General features: G+C 39.9%; 2 protein-coding genes across 4 annotated transcripts; both read left to right on the top strand.

Moving 5' to 3' along the window:
* Window positions 1-1,572: 1,572 nt before the first annotated feature.
* LOC309701989 (uncharacterized protein) lies at window positions 1,573-3,763 on the top strand. Of its 2 annotated transcripts, none has more exons than XM_082526348.1 (3): window positions 1,573-1,776; window positions 3,395-3,561; window positions 3,643-3,763. In XM_082526348.1, exons 1-3 carry the CDS (start codon window positions 1,700-1,702, stop codon window positions 3,714-3,716), a joined length of 318 nt encoding a protein of 105 aa, XP_082382474.1. In that variant the 5' UTR covers window positions 1,573-1,699; the 3' UTR covers window positions 3,717-3,763. The 2 variants fall into 2 exon arrangements, 1 of the variants encoding a protein (XP_082382474.1); XR_014275336.1 differs by lacking the exon at window positions 1,573-1,776 and adding an exon at window positions 2,173-3,316.
* Window positions 3,764-11,997: 8,234 nt separating this feature from the next.
* Window positions 11,998-21,077, top strand: LOC309701740 (uncharacterized protein). Of its 2 annotated transcripts, XM_082525956.1 has the most exons (12): window positions 11,998-12,208; window positions 12,311-12,786; window positions 12,984-13,015; window positions 13,117-13,245; window positions 13,363-13,399; window positions 13,505-13,588; window positions 13,699-13,860; window positions 15,063-15,107; window positions 15,820-15,898; window positions 15,991-16,105; window positions 16,264-16,363; window positions 18,523-21,077. In XM_082525956.1, exons 2-12 carry the CDS (start codon window positions 12,455-12,457, stop codon window positions 19,442-19,444), a joined length of 2,037 nt encoding a protein of 678 aa, XP_082382082.1. In that variant the 5' UTR covers window positions 11,998-12,208; window positions 12,311-12,454; the 3' UTR covers window positions 19,445-21,077. The 2 variants fall into 2 exon arrangements, with proteins under 2 accessions (XP_082382082.1, XP_082382081.1); XM_082525955.1 differs by having other exon boundaries at window positions 11,998-12,786.
* The last annotated feature ends 934 nt before the right edge of the window (window positions 21,078-22,011 follow it).

The raw sequence follows: 22,011 nt of genomic DNA, 5'->3' as shown, positions 1-22,011 counted from the left end.
GCCTTGTTGTGGTGATGCTTTCCTTTGTAGATGCTGTAGGCTCAGTTGTTGTTGCTGTAATAGACACTGTCGTTTGTGTTGATGTAAGGGCTGTTGTAGATGCATGTATATCAGTTGTGAGTGGACCAGACTGTTTGGGAGTTGTAATGGCCACTGTGTCCGCAGATCCTGCAGTTTGGGTTTTCACCCCTGTTGTACTAGAACCATATGCACTGTTTGTTGGTGTTGTATGTCGGGTTGTTGTTGTTGAGCCATAGGTTTGATTGCCACCTGTGGATGGCTCTGTTGTAGATGATGCTGACGTTGACATTGGTGAAGCCGCTGATTTGACTGTCTCTGATGGTCTAGCTCCTGCTGGAGTTTCTGACTGTGTTGCCGGAGTTAAGATTGTTGATAGAATTTCGTGTTCTGATACTGCTTGGCCTACGTTTGCATTTGGTGATTGGCTGATTTGGGTACGTTCATGACTATCAGTCAAGTGTGTAACGTTACCAGGGCTTATATTTTGAATTTCATTTTTTGATGTTGTAAGTTTATGCTTATTTGGTTCTGATGTTCTGTTTTCTCCTTGGATTTCCTCTGTTCTATTCAAGCTGGTTTTCGGAGTGGTTGTTGGAGTAAATGTATTTGCTTCTGTAGATGAAATCCTTGGTTTTGGTGTGGATGAATTATCACTTTTTAGCAGCTGTTCTTCATTTGCAAAAGCCTCATTTATCGATTTGTCCTGAATTATGTACAAAGCTGTGGAAGAGATGAAAACCAAACAGTTTTACATAAACTAATGTAGTATAACATGCTATAAGCAATAGCAAAAATTAAAACCTAAATCATTTTGCTGTGATGTGTACGGAAGAGGATTAGGGCCACTGGGGAAAAAAAAGAATTCTGACTTTAATCTCAGAATTCTGACTTTTTTTCTCAGAATTCTGAGATTAAAGTCAGAATTCTTTCTTTTTTTTCCCAGTGGCCCTAATCCTCTTCCGTAGATGTGAGTATATGTATCACAGTGCACTCAAAAAAAATGATTTGCCCTCATAAACCCAAAAAAATAATTTTGAGTAAAGTGCAGCCGAAAAATATCAAATCAAATGTTTACTGACTTAAATAATTAGTCGTTAAGGAACATTTGCTTGGTATAATCTGAATATATACCAGTCAAGTAAACTTCACTTAACCAGATAGGTTTAAATTGTTAACATTTTACATCTATTTTCTTCCCTTAATACTTGGGGCAAAACGTAGAGTACAACCTGGAGAGGTCGCCAGCCTAACTGAGGTCTAACTCAGAGAGACAGACAATCATTCGCACTCACATCAAGTGGTTCACCAATTAACCCAACCCCACTAACTTACATTTTTACACAATATGTAAAAAAGAAGAAAAAAAAAGAAAAAATAGATGAAAATTTTTACATGTACTCTAATGACTTTTGAGTGCATTGTCCTTTTAGCAAATTAATTAAACTCAAAATAAAAGTGAACAGGTGAGACAAGTCTGTAACCATAACTTTGCAAATGTATGTGATACATTTTTAAGGATTAAGGCTTTTGTCGCCCCATTATTATTCTAAAAGCCCTGGTGAAGACACTAGGACGTTTGTGATCATACTCCTGACATGAACTCTGAGGTGGTGACACAATTTTCCCCAGGATGTAATTTAGGTCACATTGTCACTCAAGTTTGGGTTCCAGCTGGTGGATGAGGGAAAGGGGAGGCAAGAGGAGGAGAGACCCGAGGCAGCCACCGGTCCGAGTGTCAGGTGAACTGAACATCAGGTAAGAAGTTATGACCTGCAGTCTATCTGGGATCAGATATAAACAAGTTTAGGTGTGGTTTATTTTCGTTGTGCTGACTTTTTACACTCAGTTAGAATAACTCGTACTGCATACTAGCCAGCGGTGCACATCGCAAATTAGCTCACATAGACACATTAGTTGTGCCGCTTCTTAATGACGGTATGTTCAACTCAATTCAATTTTATTTATATAGCGCCAAATCACAACAAAAGTCGCCTCAAGGCGCTTCATAGATAAAGAGAAAAACCCAACAATTATATGACCCCCTAACTCCCTTTTAACAGGAAGAAACCTCCGGCAGAACCAGGCTCAGGGAGGGGCGTGGCCATCTGCTGCGACCGGTTGGGGTGAGAGAAGGAAGACAGGATAAAAGACATGCTGTGGAAGAGAGACAGAGGTTTATATCAGATATGATTCAATGCAGAGAGGTCTATTAACACATAGTGAGTGAGAAAGGTGACTGGAAAGGAAAAACTCAATGCATCATGGGAATCCCCGGCAGCCTACATCTATTGCAGCATAACTAAGGGAGGATCCAGGGTCACCTGGTCCAGCCCTAACTATATGCTTTAGCAAAAAGGAAAGTTTTAAGCCTAATCTTAAAAGTAGAGATAGTGTCTGTCTCCCGAATCCAAACTGGAAGCTGGTTCCACAGAAGAGGGGCCTGAAAACTGAAGGCTCTCCCTCCCATTCTACTTTTAAATACTCTAGGAACAACAAGTAGGCCTGCAGAGCGAGAGCGAAGTGCTCTGATAGGGTGATATGGTACTACAAGGTCATTAAGATAAGATGGAGCCTGATTATTTAAGACCTTGTATGTGAGGAGCAGGATTTTGAATTCAATTCTGGATTTAACAGGAAGCCAATGAAGGGAAGCCAAAAGAGGAGAAATATGCTCTCTCCTTCTAGTCCCTGTCAGTACTCTTGCTGCAGCATTTTGGATTAGCTGAAGGCTTTTCAGCAAGTTTTTTGGACATCCTGATAATAATGAATTACAGTAGTCCAGCCTGGAAGTAATAAATGCATGAACTAGTTTTTCAGCATCATTCTGAGACAGGATATTTCTAATTTTAGAGATGTTGCGCAAATGGAAGAAAGCAGTCTTACATATTTGTTTAATATGTGCGTTGAAGGACATGTCCTGGACAAAAATGACTCCAAGGATCCTCACAGTGTTACTGGAGGCCAAGGTAATGCCATCCAGAGTAAGAATCTGCTTAGATACCATATTTCTAAGATTTTCAGGGCCGAGTACAATAACCTCAGTTTTATCTGAATTAAGAAGCAGAAAGTTAGCGGCCATCCAGGTTTTTATGTCTTTAAGACATTCCTGCAGTTTAACTAATTGGTGTGTGTTATCTGGCTTCATGTGTCATGGTCCGGGTGAGTGCGGGGTTTTTCCACTCTGCTGGGCTCCACCTTCAGGCAGAGACTCCAATCAGCTTTCACACCAATCAAGTCACCAGTATATAAGGCCAGCACTCACAACAGACCTCTGCCAGATCTACTGCTAACTCATGTTAGTGCTAGGCTCCCAAGCCCTTGTGAGAGCCTCCTAAAAATTGCATTTCTCCTCACCGTGTTTTCTTTGTCATAGGACCCACCTGGCCGTCACGCTGAACTACACACATCTCCGCCTGGATGCTGGTTGCTTCCTTATCATCATAAGACTCCACCTGCCTGCCTCCCTGCCAGGTCCCTTGCTCCAAGTATATTCTGGACCCTCTCTGGAGACTCCTTGCATGACACTTTCACCTGCAACGCGTAAGCCTTAACCACCACAGTCTAATCCTTCGGCTATGATTCACTAGACTGCCACTGACTGCCTGTCTTTTGTCATTATAGTGACTGTGTACCTCCACCCAAGCCGCTGCCCCTTTGTCCATTCCCAGGATCCATCTATGAAATCTTGCACCTAGTCATAGCACTCAGTCAGAGTTTCATGTTCATAGTTTGGCCTCATAGTTCTCAGTTCATAGCTTCCACAGCTCATAGCATTCAAAGTTTCCTGCTTTGTAATTTTACTAGGCACTGTAAATAAAGCACTGTGTTCACGCCTGTTTTGCCTCCCTCTGTGTCTGCATTTGAGTCCACACCCACAGCCTGGCCCTCTCGGCCGTAACATCATGAATAGATAGAGCTGGGTGTCATCTGCATAGCAGTGAAAATGTATGCTATGTCTTCTAATGATGCTGCCTAAGGGAAGCATGTATAATGTAAACAGAATTGGTCCTAGCACTGAACCCTGTGGAACTCCATAATTAACCTCAGTGTGTGAAGAGGACTCTCCATTTACATGCACAAATTGGAGTCTATTAGATAGATATGATACAAACCACTGCAGTGCAGTACCTGTAATACCTACAGCATGTTCTAATCGCTCTAATAGGATATTATGGTCGACAGTATCGAATGCTGCACTGAGGTCTAGCAGGACAAGCACAGAGATGAGTCCACTGTCAGAGGCCATAAGAAGATCATTTGTAACCTTCACTAAAGCTGTTTCTGTGCTGTGATGAGCTCTGAAACCTGACTGAAACTCTTCAAATAAACCATTCCTCTGCAGATGATCAGTTAGCTGTTTGACAACTACTCTTTCAAGGATTTTTGATATGAAAGGAAGGTTGGAGATTGACCTATAATTAGCTAAGACTGCTGGGTCTAGAGATGGCTTTTTGAGTAAAGGTTTAACTACAGCCAGCTTGAAGGCCTGTGGTACATAGCTGATTATTAGAGATAGGTTGATCGTATCAAAGAATTAATTAATGGCAGGACTTCTTTGAGCAGTTATGCAGGAATGGGGTCTAAAAGACACGTTGATGGTTTGGAGGAAGTAATTATTGAAGTTAACTCAGAAAGATCAATTAGAGAAAAAGAGTCTAACTTAACATCAATGGTACTAAGAGTAGCTGTAGATAATATTACATCTGTGGGATGATTACTGGTAATTTTTTCTCTAATGATAAAAATTTTATTTGTGAAGAAGTTCATGAAGTCATTACTAGTTAACGTTAAAGGGATGGTTGGCTCAAAAGAGCTCTGACTTTTTGTCAGCCTGGCTACAGTGCTGAAGAGAAACCTGGGGTTGTTCTTATTTTCTTCAATCAGTGATGAATAGTAAGATGTTCTGGCTTTGCGGAGGGCTTTCTTATAAAGCAGCAAACTATTTCTCCAGGCTAAATGATGATCCTCTGAATTTGTGACACGCCATTTCCTCTCCAGCTTACGAGTCATCTGCTTTAGGCTACGTGTTTGAGAATTATACCACGGAGTCAGGTACTTCTGATTAGAGACCTTAATTCTCACAGGAGCTACAGTGTCCAGAGTCGTACGTAGTGAGGAGGTAAAATTATTAACAAGATAATCGACCTCTGACATAATCGACCTCTGTCGTACGTGAGCTAACAACCCCAACTACCAGATTCATCTTGTAATTGGCTAAAAATAACTTAGCCTACCTGTGAGAGGGACGTGCTAGCTGGCAGTTTTTTCAAGTGATGTTGAAATTTCCACATTCCAACACTAAAAATGCGTCAGGAGCTGTACGCTCAGCACAGTGTCAGCACCGCAGAAATAAACGGATGCATCCGTAGACTCGAGGCAGAATTCACAATGTGTTTTCGGGACTTTCAGGTGCATGGACCAATGTTTGCTTTTCTAATCAAACCAGAAAGCTTTAATGAGCAGCTGGATTTGTCTCACATTAACAGGCTGAGAAAATGCCAGTTAATGCGACATTGAATTGCAGCTGATTGAACTGAAAACCTTGACTCTGTGGGGGTCAAAGTTTGCGGAACTATGAACGCAGCTGGAATCCACAGCTGTGCGTGTTCATGGAGCTTGTATTTTCACCTGCTGGACATCACTATCTCACAAGTTTAACTGTCTTCAGAACATTGCAGAGGCCTTATTGACAGTATTTGGTTCTACATATCTGTGTGAGCAGATTTTCTCTCACACGAAGAGTGTCCTTAGGTAGCCGTCTGAACACTGGACACTCGGAGACCTTTTTATCTGAGTGGGAGACCAGATATCACATTAACATGTGTATCTCTGTATTAACAAACATGCCATATTTGCCCAGTTTATTTTTCTTATTTTTCTTTATTGTTGTGAGGAGACCATAAATAGCATTTGCATTTTCTGTTGTACAGTTCATTTGCTGTTATGGAGTTCTTCTTATGGATAAAAAGTGTCTTTTTTTGTTTCAAAATAGCTGATAACTATTTGCTGATAGCTGCCAACATCTGCGAACAAAATATAATTCTATAAAGTGGTTCTATATAGTGTGTAACTGTTCATAAAGAGCGTTATTAAATGTATTGCTAATGCAATCATATGGCACATTGACTTCTGAGGAAATTTTAGAGGGCACTACTCATCAGAAAGGTTGCCGACCCCTGAACTAAAGGATGAATTCATTTATATTCGTTAATGGGTAAAATAAATAGTAAACCTCAGACGCTTGTATTGCCATCTTTGAACTAAACCTTCTATGGGGATTTTACATAATTGTTCACCAGTTTTCAGTATTGATTTGCTGTAATGACCAGTGTTCTCTGCAAAGTTCCATCAGCGTCGGGGTTTTCTCACCTTTAATGCCCATTTCAAATCCTCATACAACATTTTATTTTTTCAAGTTGTTATGTTAATTTGCTAACATAATTATAGATTTGTGCAGCATTGAAGCCCATAACATTCTAGCATAGAAAAAAGAAAGTTAGAGGGTTCTGGTTTAGTTGCCTGGTAGGTACCTGCATGTTTTCTAGATGCTGATAAAATAGATCTGATGTCTGGTGTGCTATTCTTGTATGGTTAATGGAAAAACTGAAAGCTGTGTTTAGACCCACCTGCCAGCAAGTTTAGAAACAGTGCATAGTTCATGGTAGCAGCTGATGCTTATCCAAGCATGAGGATGTACAACTGATACTACTGCAAACACAAAGAGAAAACAAATTCAGTTCATTTTTCCTCTAGAATTTGTAGTGAAAAGCTTCATTCCATCAGAAGAATCTTTGACATCATGTTCAAGTTCAAGTTATTTTACTATGTGCTGTGCATAATGCACATTCTTATGTCCACTGATAAATATAAAAAGCAAGACTTTAAAGGAAAAGATCTGATAAATGAATCGGGTAATAAAGTCAAAGTGAATCTATATGTACATATACAGTGGGGCAAAAAAGTATTTAGTCAGCCACCGATTGTGCAAGTTCCCCCACTTAAAATGATGACAGAGGTCAGTAATTTGCTCCAGAGGTACACTCCAACTGTGAGAGACAGAATGTGAAAAAAAAATCCATGAATCCACATGGTAGGATTTGTAAAGAATTTATTCGTAAATCAGGGTGGAAAATAAGTATTTGGGCACCTCAAACAAGGAAAATCTCTGGCTCTCACAGACCTGTAACGTCTTCTGTGAGAAGCTTTTCTGTCCCCCACTCGTTACCTGTATGAATGGCACCTGTTTGAACTCATCATCTGTATAAAAGACACCTGTCCACAGCCTCAAACAGTCAGACTCCAAACTCCGCCATGGCCAAGACCAAAGAGCTTTCGAAGGACACCAGGAAAAGTATTGTAGACCTGCACCAGACTGGGAAGAGTGAATCTACAATAGGCAAGCAGCTTGGTGTGAAAAAATCAACTGTGGGAGCAATCATCAGAAAATGGAAGACATACAAGACCACTGATAATCTCCCTCGATCTGGGGCTCCACGCAAGATCTCATCCCGTGGGGTCAAAATGATCATGAGAACGGTGAGCAAAGATCCCAGAACCACGCAGGGGGACCTGGTGAATGACCTGCAGAGAGCTGGGACCAAAGTAACAAAGGTCACCATCAGTAACACACTACAACGGCAGGGAATCAAATCCCGCAGTGCCAGACGTGTTCCGCTGCTGAAGCCAGTGCATGTCCAGGCCCGTCTGAAGTTTGCCAGAGAGCACATGGATGATACAGCAGAGGATTGGGAGAATGTCATGTGGTCAGATGAAACCAAAGTAGAACTTTTTGGTATAAACTCAACTCGTCGTGTTTGGAGGAAGAAGAATACTGAGTTGCATCCCAAGAACACCATACCTACTGTGAAGCATGGGGGTGGAAACATCATGCTATGGGGCTGTTTTTCTGCCAAGGGGACAGGACGACTGATCCGTGTTAAGGACAGAATGAATGGGGCCATGTATCGTGAGATTTTGAGCCAAAACCTCCTTCCATCAGTGAGAACTTTGAAGATGAAACGAGGCTGGGTCTTCCAACATGACAATGATCCAAAACACACCGCCCGGGCAACAAAGGAGTGGCTCCGTAAGAAGCATTTGAAAGTCCTGGAGTGGCCTAGCCAGTCTCCAGACCTCAACCCCATAGAAAATCTGTGGCGGGAGTTGAAAGTCCGTGTTGCTCGGCGACAGCCCCAAAACATCACTGCTCTCGAGAAGATCTGCATGGAGGAATGGGCCAAAATACCAGCTACTGTGTGTGCAAACCTGGTAAAGACCTATAGTAAACGTTTGACCTCTGTTATTGCCAACAAAGGTTATGTTACAAAGTATTGAGTTGTATTTTTGTTATTGACCAAATACTTATTTTCCACCCTGATTTACGAATAAATTCTTTACAAATCCTACCATGTGAATTCATGGATTTTTTTTTTCACATTCTGTCTCTCACAGTTGAAGTGTACCTCTGGTGCAAATTACTGACCTCTGTCATCATTTTAGGTGGGGGAACTTGCACAATCGGTGGCTGACTAAATACTTTTTTGCCCCACTGTATGTGCATAAAATATACATTACAAGGTGTAGTATTTTCCTCCAGTAGACAAACCAAAAACATCTTTTTATGTTGTTTGTGTTATTGTAAATTTAAGGTTGTACATTAGGTTGTACTTGTTTTACTGGACAAACATGAGGACTTTTGCATTAAATGTTGCCCTTTAGTACAAATGATTGTCAACAAAATTTAATACTATGAATGTGGGAAATAATACTGCTTTACCACCAGACTCTCCGCACCTAAAAGGCATGTATATTATGGATAATGCATATACATATATATATGTGTGTGTGTGCATACACATGGGGAATACTTTTATATACAGGTAAACAGCTATAGTAAAAATGTAGGTTTTCAGGAAACTCTGTAAGTATTTGGAGCAAAGGTGTTTTTACAACCAATCAACATATTACCTTAACAAAAAAACTGGTCAAATCATAGAATATTGTCTGAACCTCTGATTAGTGTCTTAAACATGTGCACTTTTCTTCCCGCTATTCCCCCCCTTTCCTTCTGATTCTAGAGAATCACAGTCTTAAAAAGATGTAATAATTAAGAGTTTAACGGTGGCCAGATCTAACTTGGACACATTCCTGAACCAACGTGAAACAGACAGAGGAAGAAGTTCAAATATGGCAAGTTGGGAAGACCCAAGGTTGGGAGTCATAAAATCTAAAAATCATACTCACCTTTCAACACCACTGATACTTAATCTAGTGCAAATCTTCAGTTCACCATCAAGCGTAAATAAGATTAAAAAAGAAATAAAAGATGAACTGTGTAGAGTCACTTTCTGAAACCAGTTGTTCCTGCTTCATACACCTGTGAGTGTGGCATCTCACAGCCGTTACAATGTAAACAGGTCAGATGCAAATCAGTGACTACTGTGACTGCTGTAAATTTAAGGAAGTGGTTTACAAAGAAGGAATATATGACTAGTGCAAATGTTTTATTTCAAATAATTAAACTTCTATGAGTTTGTCACCTGAGCAGTTGCTTTCCATTGGAAAAAATGACAAAACATGATGGACTTCTTTCTCGATTGTAACTAAAAATGTTTCCTCATCTTTTCTGATCATCAGTGATACCTGGGATCCTGTTCAACAAGTTTTTCTGTCTCACTATGACGCAGAAGTCTGGCCCCTGCACAAAAAAATCTCCATGAATTTCTTTAACACTGTTTAGACACACCCAACACAGACAAACGGAGTAAAGATCATGGCTGATAACTGATCATTTTTTATACCAGAGCTTGATTGTGCGTTAGTAACTAAAGAACTATGTTTTGCACCTGAGCAAAATCTCTTATAATTGTTATAATTTGATTACTGAGAGTATCTAATTTCCAAAAGTAGCAGCCAGTTATTTACCTGTGTTCTTGTGTGTGCAGCCACATTTTAAACAGGGCTCTCTGAGAAGATCGAAGGTAACAAATGTGTCAATTTGTTTCTTGTTAAGATTTAGTATAAATGTTCTTTGAAAATAGCAAAACACATAAAATGAAAACTATGCAGCACAATAAAATATACACTACATGAAATACAACAAAAAAATACACGAGAACAAGAGAAAAAGATTACAAATGAGACACGGTACACTGAAAAAAATCTACACTACAAACCTAACTTTTATATTTCAATTTTACTTTATTTTTTAATTTTACTGTGTTTCAGGTTTATGTGGTCGTACTGTACTCACTTATGTGCTCACAGACATACATTTTTTAACTGCACTTTACAATGACATAGGCAAATATGTAATACAGTTTTTATTCATTTTTTAGCACTAAATCACAACAGCAGTCACCTCAATGTTCTTTATATTGTATATTGAAAACCATCAACAAACGAGCAGTCCCCTGTGAGCAAGCACTTGGGGAGGGTGAGAAGGAAAAACTCTCTTTTAGCTGAAAGAAACTTTTGTCAGAACGAGGCTCAGGGAGGGGCAGCTATCTGCCCCAATTGGTTGGGGTGAGGGTAAGGAGACAAGACAAAGACACACTGTAGACGTGTGTCTTTGTCTTAGATAATGATTAGATATAATTGTTTTATAAGCTGTAGTTGTTTTAGAAGTAATGTAGGCCGGGTTTAATACTTAACATCTCAATTTTTACTGATTTCACTAGAAATTGCACGTATGTTGTCACTGTCAAATTGAGTACACAATATTAAAACGAGTCAAGTGAATAACACTCTTAACAAATGAAATGGCAAGCAGATTATCTGCTGAGAGGCACACCTGCTGCAGGCCTTTCTGACTCTGTGGTGCACTTTGCACTTTCTTTGGAATAGTCTGCTAGGGCAGCTGCTTCTAAAAGGATGACAGAAAATAAATAATCAACACTGTGCACCCTAGAACCAGGGCAGTATTAAATACGGTGTCCTCCTTGTTAGAGGAGGATGCCTGTATAGGACACTGAGTAAAAACTGAGCAGCTCCTTCAATAACGGGCTGCTTCACAAAAACGCACAGCTTAGGTCCGGCTCCATGAGCACCACTGCTCCCATTTGTCCACACAGACAGGATTGAAATATGTCACTGATGTGCAGTTTTATTGTTGTGTAACGTCACATGTCGTCAAATGTATTTACACTTCTGTTCTTTCAACTATAACATGCATTTTCTCCATTACTGCATTTTGAACAACCCAAGTCATCTACTGCCAGCATCCCCTAAGCATGTTATGTCCATGCTTTAAAGACTCAAAGCTGTTTTTACTGAACACGGTTCTAGATAGGTGATAATATGGATAATCAGTGTATAATAAACCAATTTATGCATATTATTAGATATCTAAGTGAGTTTGGGGTTTCTACAAAGTTCATATGAAACATGGTTTGTTGGAAAGTTATGAAATTTTAAAAAATCACTTCTGTGCCAAGTTTCATCAACTGACTGCAGTCAGATGTTCCTCTGTGTTCAAACCTGTTAAACAAGCAACTTCACATTTCTTGTAGTTGGTTGCAACATAACCAAGCCAATTATGGTAACTGACTAAAACAAAGGACAGTTGTAATAAAACAAGGAACTTTCTGCATTTTCCCAGCCACTCCTCTCACATGGCTGTGCCACAGCTAATAATAACACATTTCTCACGTATTTGTTTGTGGAGCGGATCCTTTCTTTATCATTTCATCCACCATGCAGAAAATATCATGAATTATGATCAGTGACACAGTCACACCTACCTTTATCAAGTTTTTCATACAAACTGCGTGATATGTGAAAGCTACTTGTTCATTGTTTAGGGTTCAGCTAAAGCCGCTTTAGCCTGCTATAAAAAAAAAAAGAATTTAAAAAAATATATCTTTTTAATTCATTTTTTAAATATAACTGTCTATTATTTAGTTATTAGGGAATACACAATGTAACCCAAATAATAAAAGATAATGAGTTATAAAATATTCATAAAATACAATATATGGTTAACTGATGTATTTTGTGTTGTTGTTGTTGTTACACAACCCAAACTGTATGTTACATTCCAAAACTACCTTTCCCATACACGTCCGCCCTCATCAGTATGGAAGCCGGTCAGTCCAAAACTGACGTTGTCATACTGGCTCGTCTGCCGCTGTTACTCTTAAAGGAGACGTACCTCATTCGAGGGTACTCCCGGTCAAACAAATATGAGGTATGCTATAGCTTTAAGAACTAAATAATACTGGATATTTCTAAAATAATATGCGTCATTAAACTTATATATTTTAAATAATCTATTTTGCTATTTATGCAGTGGCACAAAAATTGATCGTTGGCCAGGCTAACGAAACTTGGGCTGGCTCTGGCCTTGTATGGTGGGCCTTCATTGTGAACGCTCATAAGTAACTAGACTTAAGTAATCACTAAAGTCGGTAAAGGCTATAACTGTAAGAGCGAAATGGAGTCTGGGAAAGGCGAGGTTTCAGGCACTGGTCCTGGAACTCGGACCGCAGAGTCGACAGCGGCCTCAAAACCATCCGCGGACTCGAGTGAGCCCTCCTGCGGTAGAGCCAGAAGCAAAAGGCGGACAAAAACATCCTTGTTCTTCCCGGACTCCGGTGAGACTCGTTCCGTCACCTCAGGCTCTGTGCGTGTGTTACGATCAAGGGAAGCTGGAGCTGGTACGACCTGCGAGTCCAGAAATATCACATGCAAGAAAAAAGCGACCAGTTCAGGGGACGCACGCAGTCGACCTGCAGGATCACGCACCAGAAACACACCTGTCATACAGTAAGTGCGTGCGCTGCTACTTTGATGGACGAAACTATTTGAAGAAGCTAGACACATCCTTGACAACAAGTTTGTTTACACCTCAGAAGTGTTATTTCGGTGGGACTTCTTAAAACTGTGTATTTACTGCATACAAAAAATAAATAAAATAAAACTAAACCTTTAAATGTGTTGATTCTTAACTTTCTTTCTTGCAGAAGTGCAATAAAGAAACCAACAGCCAGTCGGGGTAATGCACATATGTGAATCCCGTTCATCTGCAAGCAGTCATTTTACCTTTTACCACTTAACAAGTGTGTTATTAACCCATGTTCACATTTATTTCCCCAGCATCCACAAAAACAATTGGACCAAAGCTTCCCAAAACTAGAAAAGGTGGGGGGAAACCTTCAACCAGAGCCTCACACACATCAGCAGCAACATGCAAGCTCGAAGCTGAGTCAGGGGCGTTTTCATGTGGTAAGAGAAGACCCCTTGCATCCTTTTTGTTGTGCACTTGTTGAACTGTGTGAATATCTTGAAATGAAAGTGCAAGCAACTCAAAATAAACTGACAGACGTGTGTGGTTTTTTTCAGTGAGGGACACTGGTTCTGTGAAAGAAAGCAATGGCAGGTGAGTGATAACTTATCAAAAGCACATCAGAGGGAACGAGGGAGGATGTTACCAGCGGTACTGTGAAATTCAACATGTCCAGTGTCGTGTTAATGTCCCTATTAGCGTTGCAGATCCAGATGTGGCTCTCAAGGAGGACCTTGCATTAAGAGATGATCCAAATGACCTTGTCAAAACTGAGACAAAGACGTACGTCGATTATGCTACCTGATCACCGATCGTGCAATTTACTTCACATCAGATTAAGCACATTAGTGGTAAAATTTGCTCTTTTTTCTTTATTTTTCCCCTCTGTTTAGGAATAAATCAAAGCGCCACACAACATCACAACACAATGAATTCAAGAAAGAAGAGTCAGAGAAGGAGGAAGAAGATTGTGGCATTAAAAAGGAAGAAACCACCAGGAATGTAGCTCAGGGTCAAGATGGAGTCACTGGCACTGATCCTGAGCCAGTCAGGAAGTAAGTAGGAGATGATAGTAAACCAAAAGATAATAGAGGGGGGGTTTTGCCCATGTGAGAATTTTTGGCACCTTGTTTTGGTCCCAAAAAAAAAAAGAAGGTAAAGGAAAAATTACAAGAATTTATCAGCTGTGGTTCACTTACTAAGATATAGCATTTTTTACTTATCAAAAGGCCAATAAAGACAAATAAAGCACCCTGATTTCTGTCACATCAGTTAGCCGAGATATGAGTGTGAACACGCTTTTTAGTTCGTTTGCTTTATTTTTGCTTTTGTTTGTTTTTTAAATCAAACACCCAAGCACATGCCTTTTTGTGTGAGACTGTGTGATCTGAAATGAAGACTCTTTAGCTTTTAAGAAAGTTTGAGTTAAAGAAAGTCCCAGCAGTAGAACTACACACTGAGTAGGGGTCTGGGGGTCATCCGACATTACGAATTTGAGTGTCGGACAGTTTGGTTTAGATTTTTAGATTGTACAGCTTTTATAGAATTATTCTCAGTTTTGCTTATTTAATAGCTTATAGGGTAATGAGCTGTAGCCAATTTTGCTTCAGTTGTTTGGGGCAGTAACCCGTTTGAAGTGTGTTTCACATTTGGCTTAATATTCTGGATTGGATTTTAAACCAATCTGAGTTTCAAGGGTCGGATGGATTTCAATCTAAACATTCAAATCATATCACACACACAGGTTGTTTTATTTTGTTGTTGTTGTTGTTTTTTGTTTAGAAATGTGCATTGTTATTGAGGCTGACTAAAAGAGGGATTCGTTGAGATTAATTGACAATATAGCATATAGATTGTGTATTTTATTGTTGATTTAGTGACTGTGTGTATTGTATATTTTGAATTTATTATACACTTTGGTCAGCTGAGTTTGTTTTAATTGTGTTATCGAAATAAACTGACTTGACTAATATAACTAACTCATAACTGATGTAGATGTTAAGGGGTTGAAGAAAGCTCACTGACGTAGTTTCAGTGACCATGCCAGTGGAAAGCATTCTTTCCACAGCGAGTCACGTTGTAGGTTTTGGTTTCGTCTCTCTAGTTCTCATGTTCGTGAAAGTTAAACAACTCAAGAGTGGGATTGTTAACAGTAAAACGCATTACTGATTTTTATCATAGAAATCTGAATTCATTTAAAGCCAAATCTGAAATCTGTTTTGAATCTAAATCTCTCTTCTTCCTTTTTTCACTGTAGACGAGGTAAACGAGATGATAGATCCCCTCGGCAGCCAAAACGAAGGTAAAGTGTTCGTTATAACTCCCTAGTGCTTTTTTTTTGTTGATGTTGTTATTTTTTTTAAAAGAGCGTCCTTTTTAATTACTCTAGTCATTACAGTTCATAACATACCACCACACACATACATACCTAGGGGGGCAGGTGCATTACCCATAGGCTGGTGAGTGGGCCTGCTGCAGTGGCCCCATTCAAACTCTTGGGGGCACTGCAGATGGTGCGGTTGAGCCACTATGTCTGCTTGTGGGTCCTGGGGTGCATTGTTGTGGCTTCCCTCCCCCATTATCAAGTACATTTATGACAAAGACACAGGCATTCCTACACACTCTCGCTCTGTCTCTCACACACACACTGTAAGAGGATTGTTGATTTATATATCTGTGTATTTTCTAATTTGTGTGTTACAGGTGCTGTGTGTTTGTTTTTTTCTTCATCATACCCCCCTCCCCCTTCTTTGTAAAAAAATAATTTTTCCTTCCTGTCCTGCCTCATACATCATCATACTATACAACATATAAAGTAATAACTGAAGTAACACAAATATAAAATGAATAAGTAAACAGACAAAAGTTTCACATGAACAAGTAGAGCAAAAGCAAAATATGTTTGGCACCACAGTGCATTTAGATCATAATTCTGATTGCAAAAGCCGCCAGACAGGACGGGATTTTCTTTAAAGCCTTGTTGATTATACATTTCTTTTTTCCCATCTTCACAGGAAAAAGCCACCGGTGCAGTATGTCCGCTGTGAAATAGAGGGCTGCGGTACTGTTTTGGCCCACCCACGCTATCTACAGGTCTGCTGTCACCAGGGGAACTGAAATGGATCGATTACTCTGTGATGTTTGCCTTTTAACCAGTTTCATTTCTCCTCATCTCTCGATTTCAGCATCATATAAAGTACCAGCACTTGTTAAAAAAGAAGTACGTGTGTGATCACCCCTCATGTGGGCGCTTGTTTCGCCTGCAGAAGCAGCTGCTGCGCCACGCTAAACATCACACAGGTGATACAAAGATGTTTATACTCAATGCTGGTAACAATTTTCATTAGACTAGGAAAAAGATGTACCCACAAAGCAAAAAGATGTTTCATTTAAAACTCAATTACATTCTTTTTTTTTCCATACTTAGTGTTCTTGTCTTCTTCACATGTTTCTCTCAGATCAGAGGGACTACATCTGTGAGTATTGTGCTCGGGCCTTCAAGAGCTCCCATAATCTGGCTGTGCACAGGATGATCCACACAGGAGAGAAGCCAATACAGTGAGTTTATACATCTGATAATGTAACACAAGTAAACAAGGAAGAAATGAAATGAAAAACAAACAGTCACGTCTGAGTGTCTGACATAAGTTCCAGTAACAAAAGAAGGAAGCACGTCTTTTTCAAGAAAAATCTTGTATAACCCGACTGTGGGATCACATGTCTTAAAATTAGCTACAAGAATTTTTGGCAGACAAATGACATCAAGTGACATCAAAGTCATCTATGTCATAGCACTCGCTAGTATAAACACGTCACACAAGTGTTTGTATTACACATGCAGAATATACTGCTGACTCGTTTCAGTTGAATGAAAACGTTTCAACTCCTCTTTACAAACAATGTATCAGCGGATGGGAGAGGTTGGATTATTATTGTTTCTTATTAGATAATGATTTAATCATTAGTGCGATAGCTTTTTTTCAGCTGATCATCTTAGTGATACAGTATTCATTTATTTAAACGTCACTCAAAAGGATTTTAATTTCTCCCTAAGGCTCCCTGAAACCCTTTTTCTTTTCTCAGCAGGGAACAGAGTGCAAAGTTTACTGGTACAGTGTGGTAAATAAAATTCTAGGAAAATTATACTTTATTTAGTTTTTTATTTTGTAACGTTACACATTAGAGCCCAACTGATGTAGACGTTTTAAGAAGGGTATCAATGTTTGGTGATTTAAAACCACATTGTACTGGCTGATATTTTTTCAGACACAAGATATAAACAGATTTTTGTAACATTTGTTATTGTCAGTTATTTGAGAGTCCTTAGTAAGATATAAGGGAAGGTGTAGAGTGGCCTCAGGTGGTGAAACTATGGTAAATGGCCTGTATTTATATAGCGCTTTACTAGTCCCTAAGGACCCCAAAGCGCTTTACATATCCAGTCATCCACCCATTCACACACTGGTGATGGCAAGCTACATTGTAGCCACAGCCGCCCTGGGGCGCACTGACAGAGGCGAGGCTGCCGGACACTGGCGCCACCGGGCCCTCTGACCACCACCAGTAGGCAATGGGTGAAGTGTCTCGCCCAAGGACACAACGACGGAGACTGTCCAAGCCGGGGCTCGAACCGGCAACCTTCCGAGTACAAGGCGAACTCCCAACTCTTGAGCCACGATCGCCCCGGCTTGGTGAAACTATGCAACATCACTCACAGCATGGTTGAAGGTGTTTTTTCTTGTCTAATCTCTACTTCTTTAATTGTCTTTTATCGGTTGCTATAAACATGAGTATCGGTATGTTGGTCAATTTCACACATGATTTTTACCTTAAAGGTCATAGGTCAGGTTTGTATAAATTAGGGTTTATCTCGCATATTAAAAATGTTATGCATCCATCAAGGAGATTTTGGCCTCCCACCCAAAAACAAACAAACAAAAAATCAAATACAAATATAGGAATATATTAGAACAATTTTTAATTTTTCAAGTATGGTTCAATTGCTTAAACTTAAAATACATTTTGTTTAATCATATGGCCAAATGAACAAAAGAAATGTGTAGACCTGTGTTACTAAAGTTGCTTAACTCTGTCTTGGTTTTTTGCTGAGTCATTCCCAAAAGGAAGCACTCTTTATAAGGCAGTGTCAATGACAGTAACAATCAAACATTATGATTGTGACATTTCTTGTTTTTACATATTTTGCTGATACAAAATGTTGATCTTAAATGCTGATTTTTTTTAAATTGTAATAAAATCCATGCCTTTAAAAAAATGAACTGCTCTTCCTGTTCCACACAATAGTCCACATCCCAGCAAATAAATGACCTGTTTAACTTAATTCTCCAAAAAGAAATCTTTTCAGAAATTCAGAAGTACAACAAACTTTTCTTCTCGCTCATTCTCTGCAAGAGAAATCGAGGTCTTGCACACATTTCCATAAAGGTTCTCCAACCCTGTTCCAACAATACTTGTTTATACTTAAATTTGACATCTTTCCAGTGGAAGGTCTGAAATATTTTTCCTATTCACTCTGCAACATTTGGTCAGTGAGGGAATGTACTGGAATTTATTCTACTCTAATTTTAATTAAAATACATAAAACTTCTCTCACTGATTCAGGAAAAAAATCAACTAAAACTAAAGTGTCTTAAGTGAGGCTTGATCTCAGTGTGCGTTCAGACCTTAAGCTGTTTTTTGTCTCCATCTTGTGGCAGGTGTGAAATCTGCGGCTTCACCTGCCGTCAGAAGGCCTCCTTGAACTGGCACATGAAGAAGCATGACGCAGAAGCCTCCTACCAGTTCTCTTGCTCCATTTGTGGAAAAAAGTTTGAGAAAAAGGACTCTGTTGTTGCCCATAAAGCCAAGACCCACCCTGAGGTGCTCATAGCAGAAGCTTTAGCAGCCAACGGAGGAGAAGTAATAAGCACACCCACCCCAGTCCTCGAGACTCTTCCAGCAGTCATCCAGCCTGAGCAGCCTTCTGTCAGCCAGGAGAGTTGCTCAGTAATAAGCACTACCACCCCGGTCCTCGAGACAACTCCACTACTCACTAAGCCTGTGCAGCCGTCTGTTAGCCAGCAGAGCCACAAGGACCAAAAGAGTCAGGAGAGCCAGGAAGTGGCAAGCAGTGGGCTCACTCCACTGCAGCAGGTGGTGCTCCCAGTTGCTCCACAGTCTGAACAGGATGTATCTCAAGGACAGTTTCTCCAACTGCCCCGCATGGTGCAAGTTTCACATCAGCAGCAGGGCCCAACCTTGATGCACTTCTCCAGCACCAGCTACCCTCAGCTCATCCAGCTCTCCACTCTTCCAGTTAGTGCAGTCACATCCGTGGCTTGTGTGGAACCCCAGAGCACACTCCTCACCCTGAGCTCCGTCACCACCCTGGCCTCCACAGCATCTGTGGCTCCCCAGCAGGCCGTGCACTGGGGGAGGGAGGGGGACGTGGATGCGCAAATTTGCGGAGAGGGTGATCTGTGGGAAAGGGTGGTGGTGGCAGGGGGCGGACAGGATGTAGGGGAAATGATGTGGGGGGGTAACGCGGAGAGGAGGAAGGAAAATGAAGGCACTGTTTGGGAGAGGGAGGGAGAGCGGATGTCACAGTGTGCAGATGTAGGTGGAGATAGTTTGATCTAGATGTAAAGAGGGCGAAATGAACTGAAGGGCGACTTTATGTTTATGAAGGAAACGCACATTTTATTCCAATAAAACACTGAAACACTTGAAATGCATACATGATGGATATTTAAAATAATAGAAGCTGTCTTTGTGATCTATATACAGTCACTTTCAGTACAGAGCTACTTTGTATCAGGGAGTTGTTGTTTTTTTAAATTAATACAATGGATTACATACTTTTTGACCACCTAATATTTTATAAATTTTGGAGTTTGTCATGTAATTTCGAGATCAAATGATTGTTGGTTATGCACAAGAAGATCACAGCTTATTTGTATTTCCCTGTAGTATTCCTGTTGTGTTGATGTGTGTCCTTTTGAATGGTGAACTAATGAGAATTACAAGGTGCAATTAATCCTCAAACTATAAAAAACAACCATACCTGATTTCAGTTTGGTTGCTTGTCCTTTTAAGGGCAAAACCTTACAAATCACTGTGAGGCTGAGCTTGGATCGCTCCTTGAAAGGCCCATTGTGACCATTTGTATTTGGAGAGTCTCAGGCATGGGGTTTGGACATTCATGGAGTTGTGCACCATAAATTCTTCCTACATGGGAAAAAAAGAAATCATCTGGAGGCATCTGAGGGAAAATATTCAGCTTAAACGACCTGAATAATACAGTCGTCACTCACCACCTTCATCTTTTTCTCATTTTAACACTATCTCGATACATAAATGCACAAGTTCAAGTGGTCTGAACAGGACTTCCAGGGACTGATGTCAAAGTGACAGGACCCCAGGAAGAGACCCGGCACTTCATAAGGATCTGATGAGGCTGATGTCAAAGCCAGCACATTTCGATTCCACCTTGTACTGATGTAACTGAGTTCAAATCTGTTAACATATGTCTCACTCCAGTCCTCGTGAGTTGAAATAGTAGGACAGTGGGTTATAAACACAAGGCCAGAATCGGCCTGGGAAAGACTCCGGTGTAGCTTTGGAAAATGTGAAGGAGTGCTTAGATTTGTAACTATTAACTCTTTCATCAGGTAAACAGCTGTTCCTATTAACAAAAATATCCCTCATTGCCATTCATTCTACACCAAAGTAATTAAGTAATAGAATTTTTTTTTACATTTCACAGTAAAAAAGTAAAAAGACTGGTGGAGTTTCCCTGATCTTGTTATTTGAGATCAAAGTGAACTGTATGTGGTCCACAATGTAAGCTGATGCTGTAGTGTATAAATGTTTCTGTTCTAGTGGCCCAGCCACTGTGACAGAGAGTTAGCGTGAACAACTCTGAAAACCACCTACGTTTGTTCTTCTCTTGCTCCTCTTCCTTCTCATCTGTTGCAGTTTGTAAAGAAAAGATTTAAGTTGCTTTCTGTGCTTCATTATATTTCAGTAAACCAGGAGCATCACACTTGGGAAATAAACTGTTTTTCCAAATCTTCACGTTCTTCACAGGCAGTAGTATCATGTTAGGAAAATATGTTCCCTCTGAAATTAATTTGATAATTTTTGTGTGGTTTTATCAGACCACTGTAATATGATACAAATTATATAAACCTCTGTATGTTGCTAATATTAAACATACAAGATAAGTTCAGAATGTGTTCAGAATAATTATTAAAAATAAATCTGTTCTCAACTCTTTATGTGTCACATGTCATTGATGTGATATACTTCACATTTCTTTCTTCTCCTTAGCCTCTCTTGTCTGGCAGTCTTTGCAGAAGTGTGATCTTAATGCACTGTTTTGTGATATTTACATGACAAAATTGTAATATAAATATGGCACTTTAAAGCACTAATTCAACCTCTGGACAGTTGGGCTCTAATGCGCCTGGTCTTTAAAGGAATAAAATGCAAATGAGAATCAAGTTGTATATAGAAAGATAGTATAAATACAAAACTAGGAAAGATTGCTAAGAGTCTGTGTTGCTAGGTTGCTCAGGGATCGGGCACACTTTTGAAGTGCAGCCACAACTTCCTGATTGGATTGAGAACCAGGCTAGAAAATATATCTTCTCTCCAGTCGTAGTTCTCCTGTGGATATAGAGTATCCTCCAGGATCTGACCAAAGAACCCTCTTCCAATTAACTTCAGAGTCTCCGACATCCCTTTGAATGAATTCCAGGCAAGATTTCATGCAAGCTTTTTTCAGTTTTCTCTTTATCACTCTCCCATCCTGGCAGACAGTTCTAATATGTACACTCTTTCCCATCAGATCCACTGAAGCTCTTTCAGTGTGTCACAGGTGTATTGGTGGCCTCTCTTATTTAGTTTGTGAGTGATGGCCAGATCTATGCAGCTTTAGACTAAGTGATATACTTCTTCCATTTCTTAAAGATGGATTTAACTGAACTCTGTGGGATGTCCAGTGAACTGGAAATCTTTTTGCAGCCATCTCTTGACTTCTGTGAGTTGCTTGGAGTCAATTGTAGCAGGAATACTGATGAACCAGAGACAAAATGTTTTCACTACATGTCAAGTCAAAGTAAACTTTATTGTCATCTCTGCTATATACAGTTCAGTATATAGAGAGACGAGATGACGAGGCTCCATTTCCATACATTGCAAAA

This window comes from Aulonocara stuartgranti, assembly GCF_965226115.1.
Source record: "Aulonocara stuartgranti genome assembly, chromosome: 3".
In the NCBI taxonomy this organism is placed as follows: Eukaryota; Metazoa; Chordata; class Actinopteri; order Cichliformes; family Cichlidae; genus Aulonocara; species Aulonocara stuartgranti.
The sequence above is the reverse complement of the archived record's forward strand: the minus strand, read 5'-3'. Positions and strand labels throughout refer to the sequence as shown.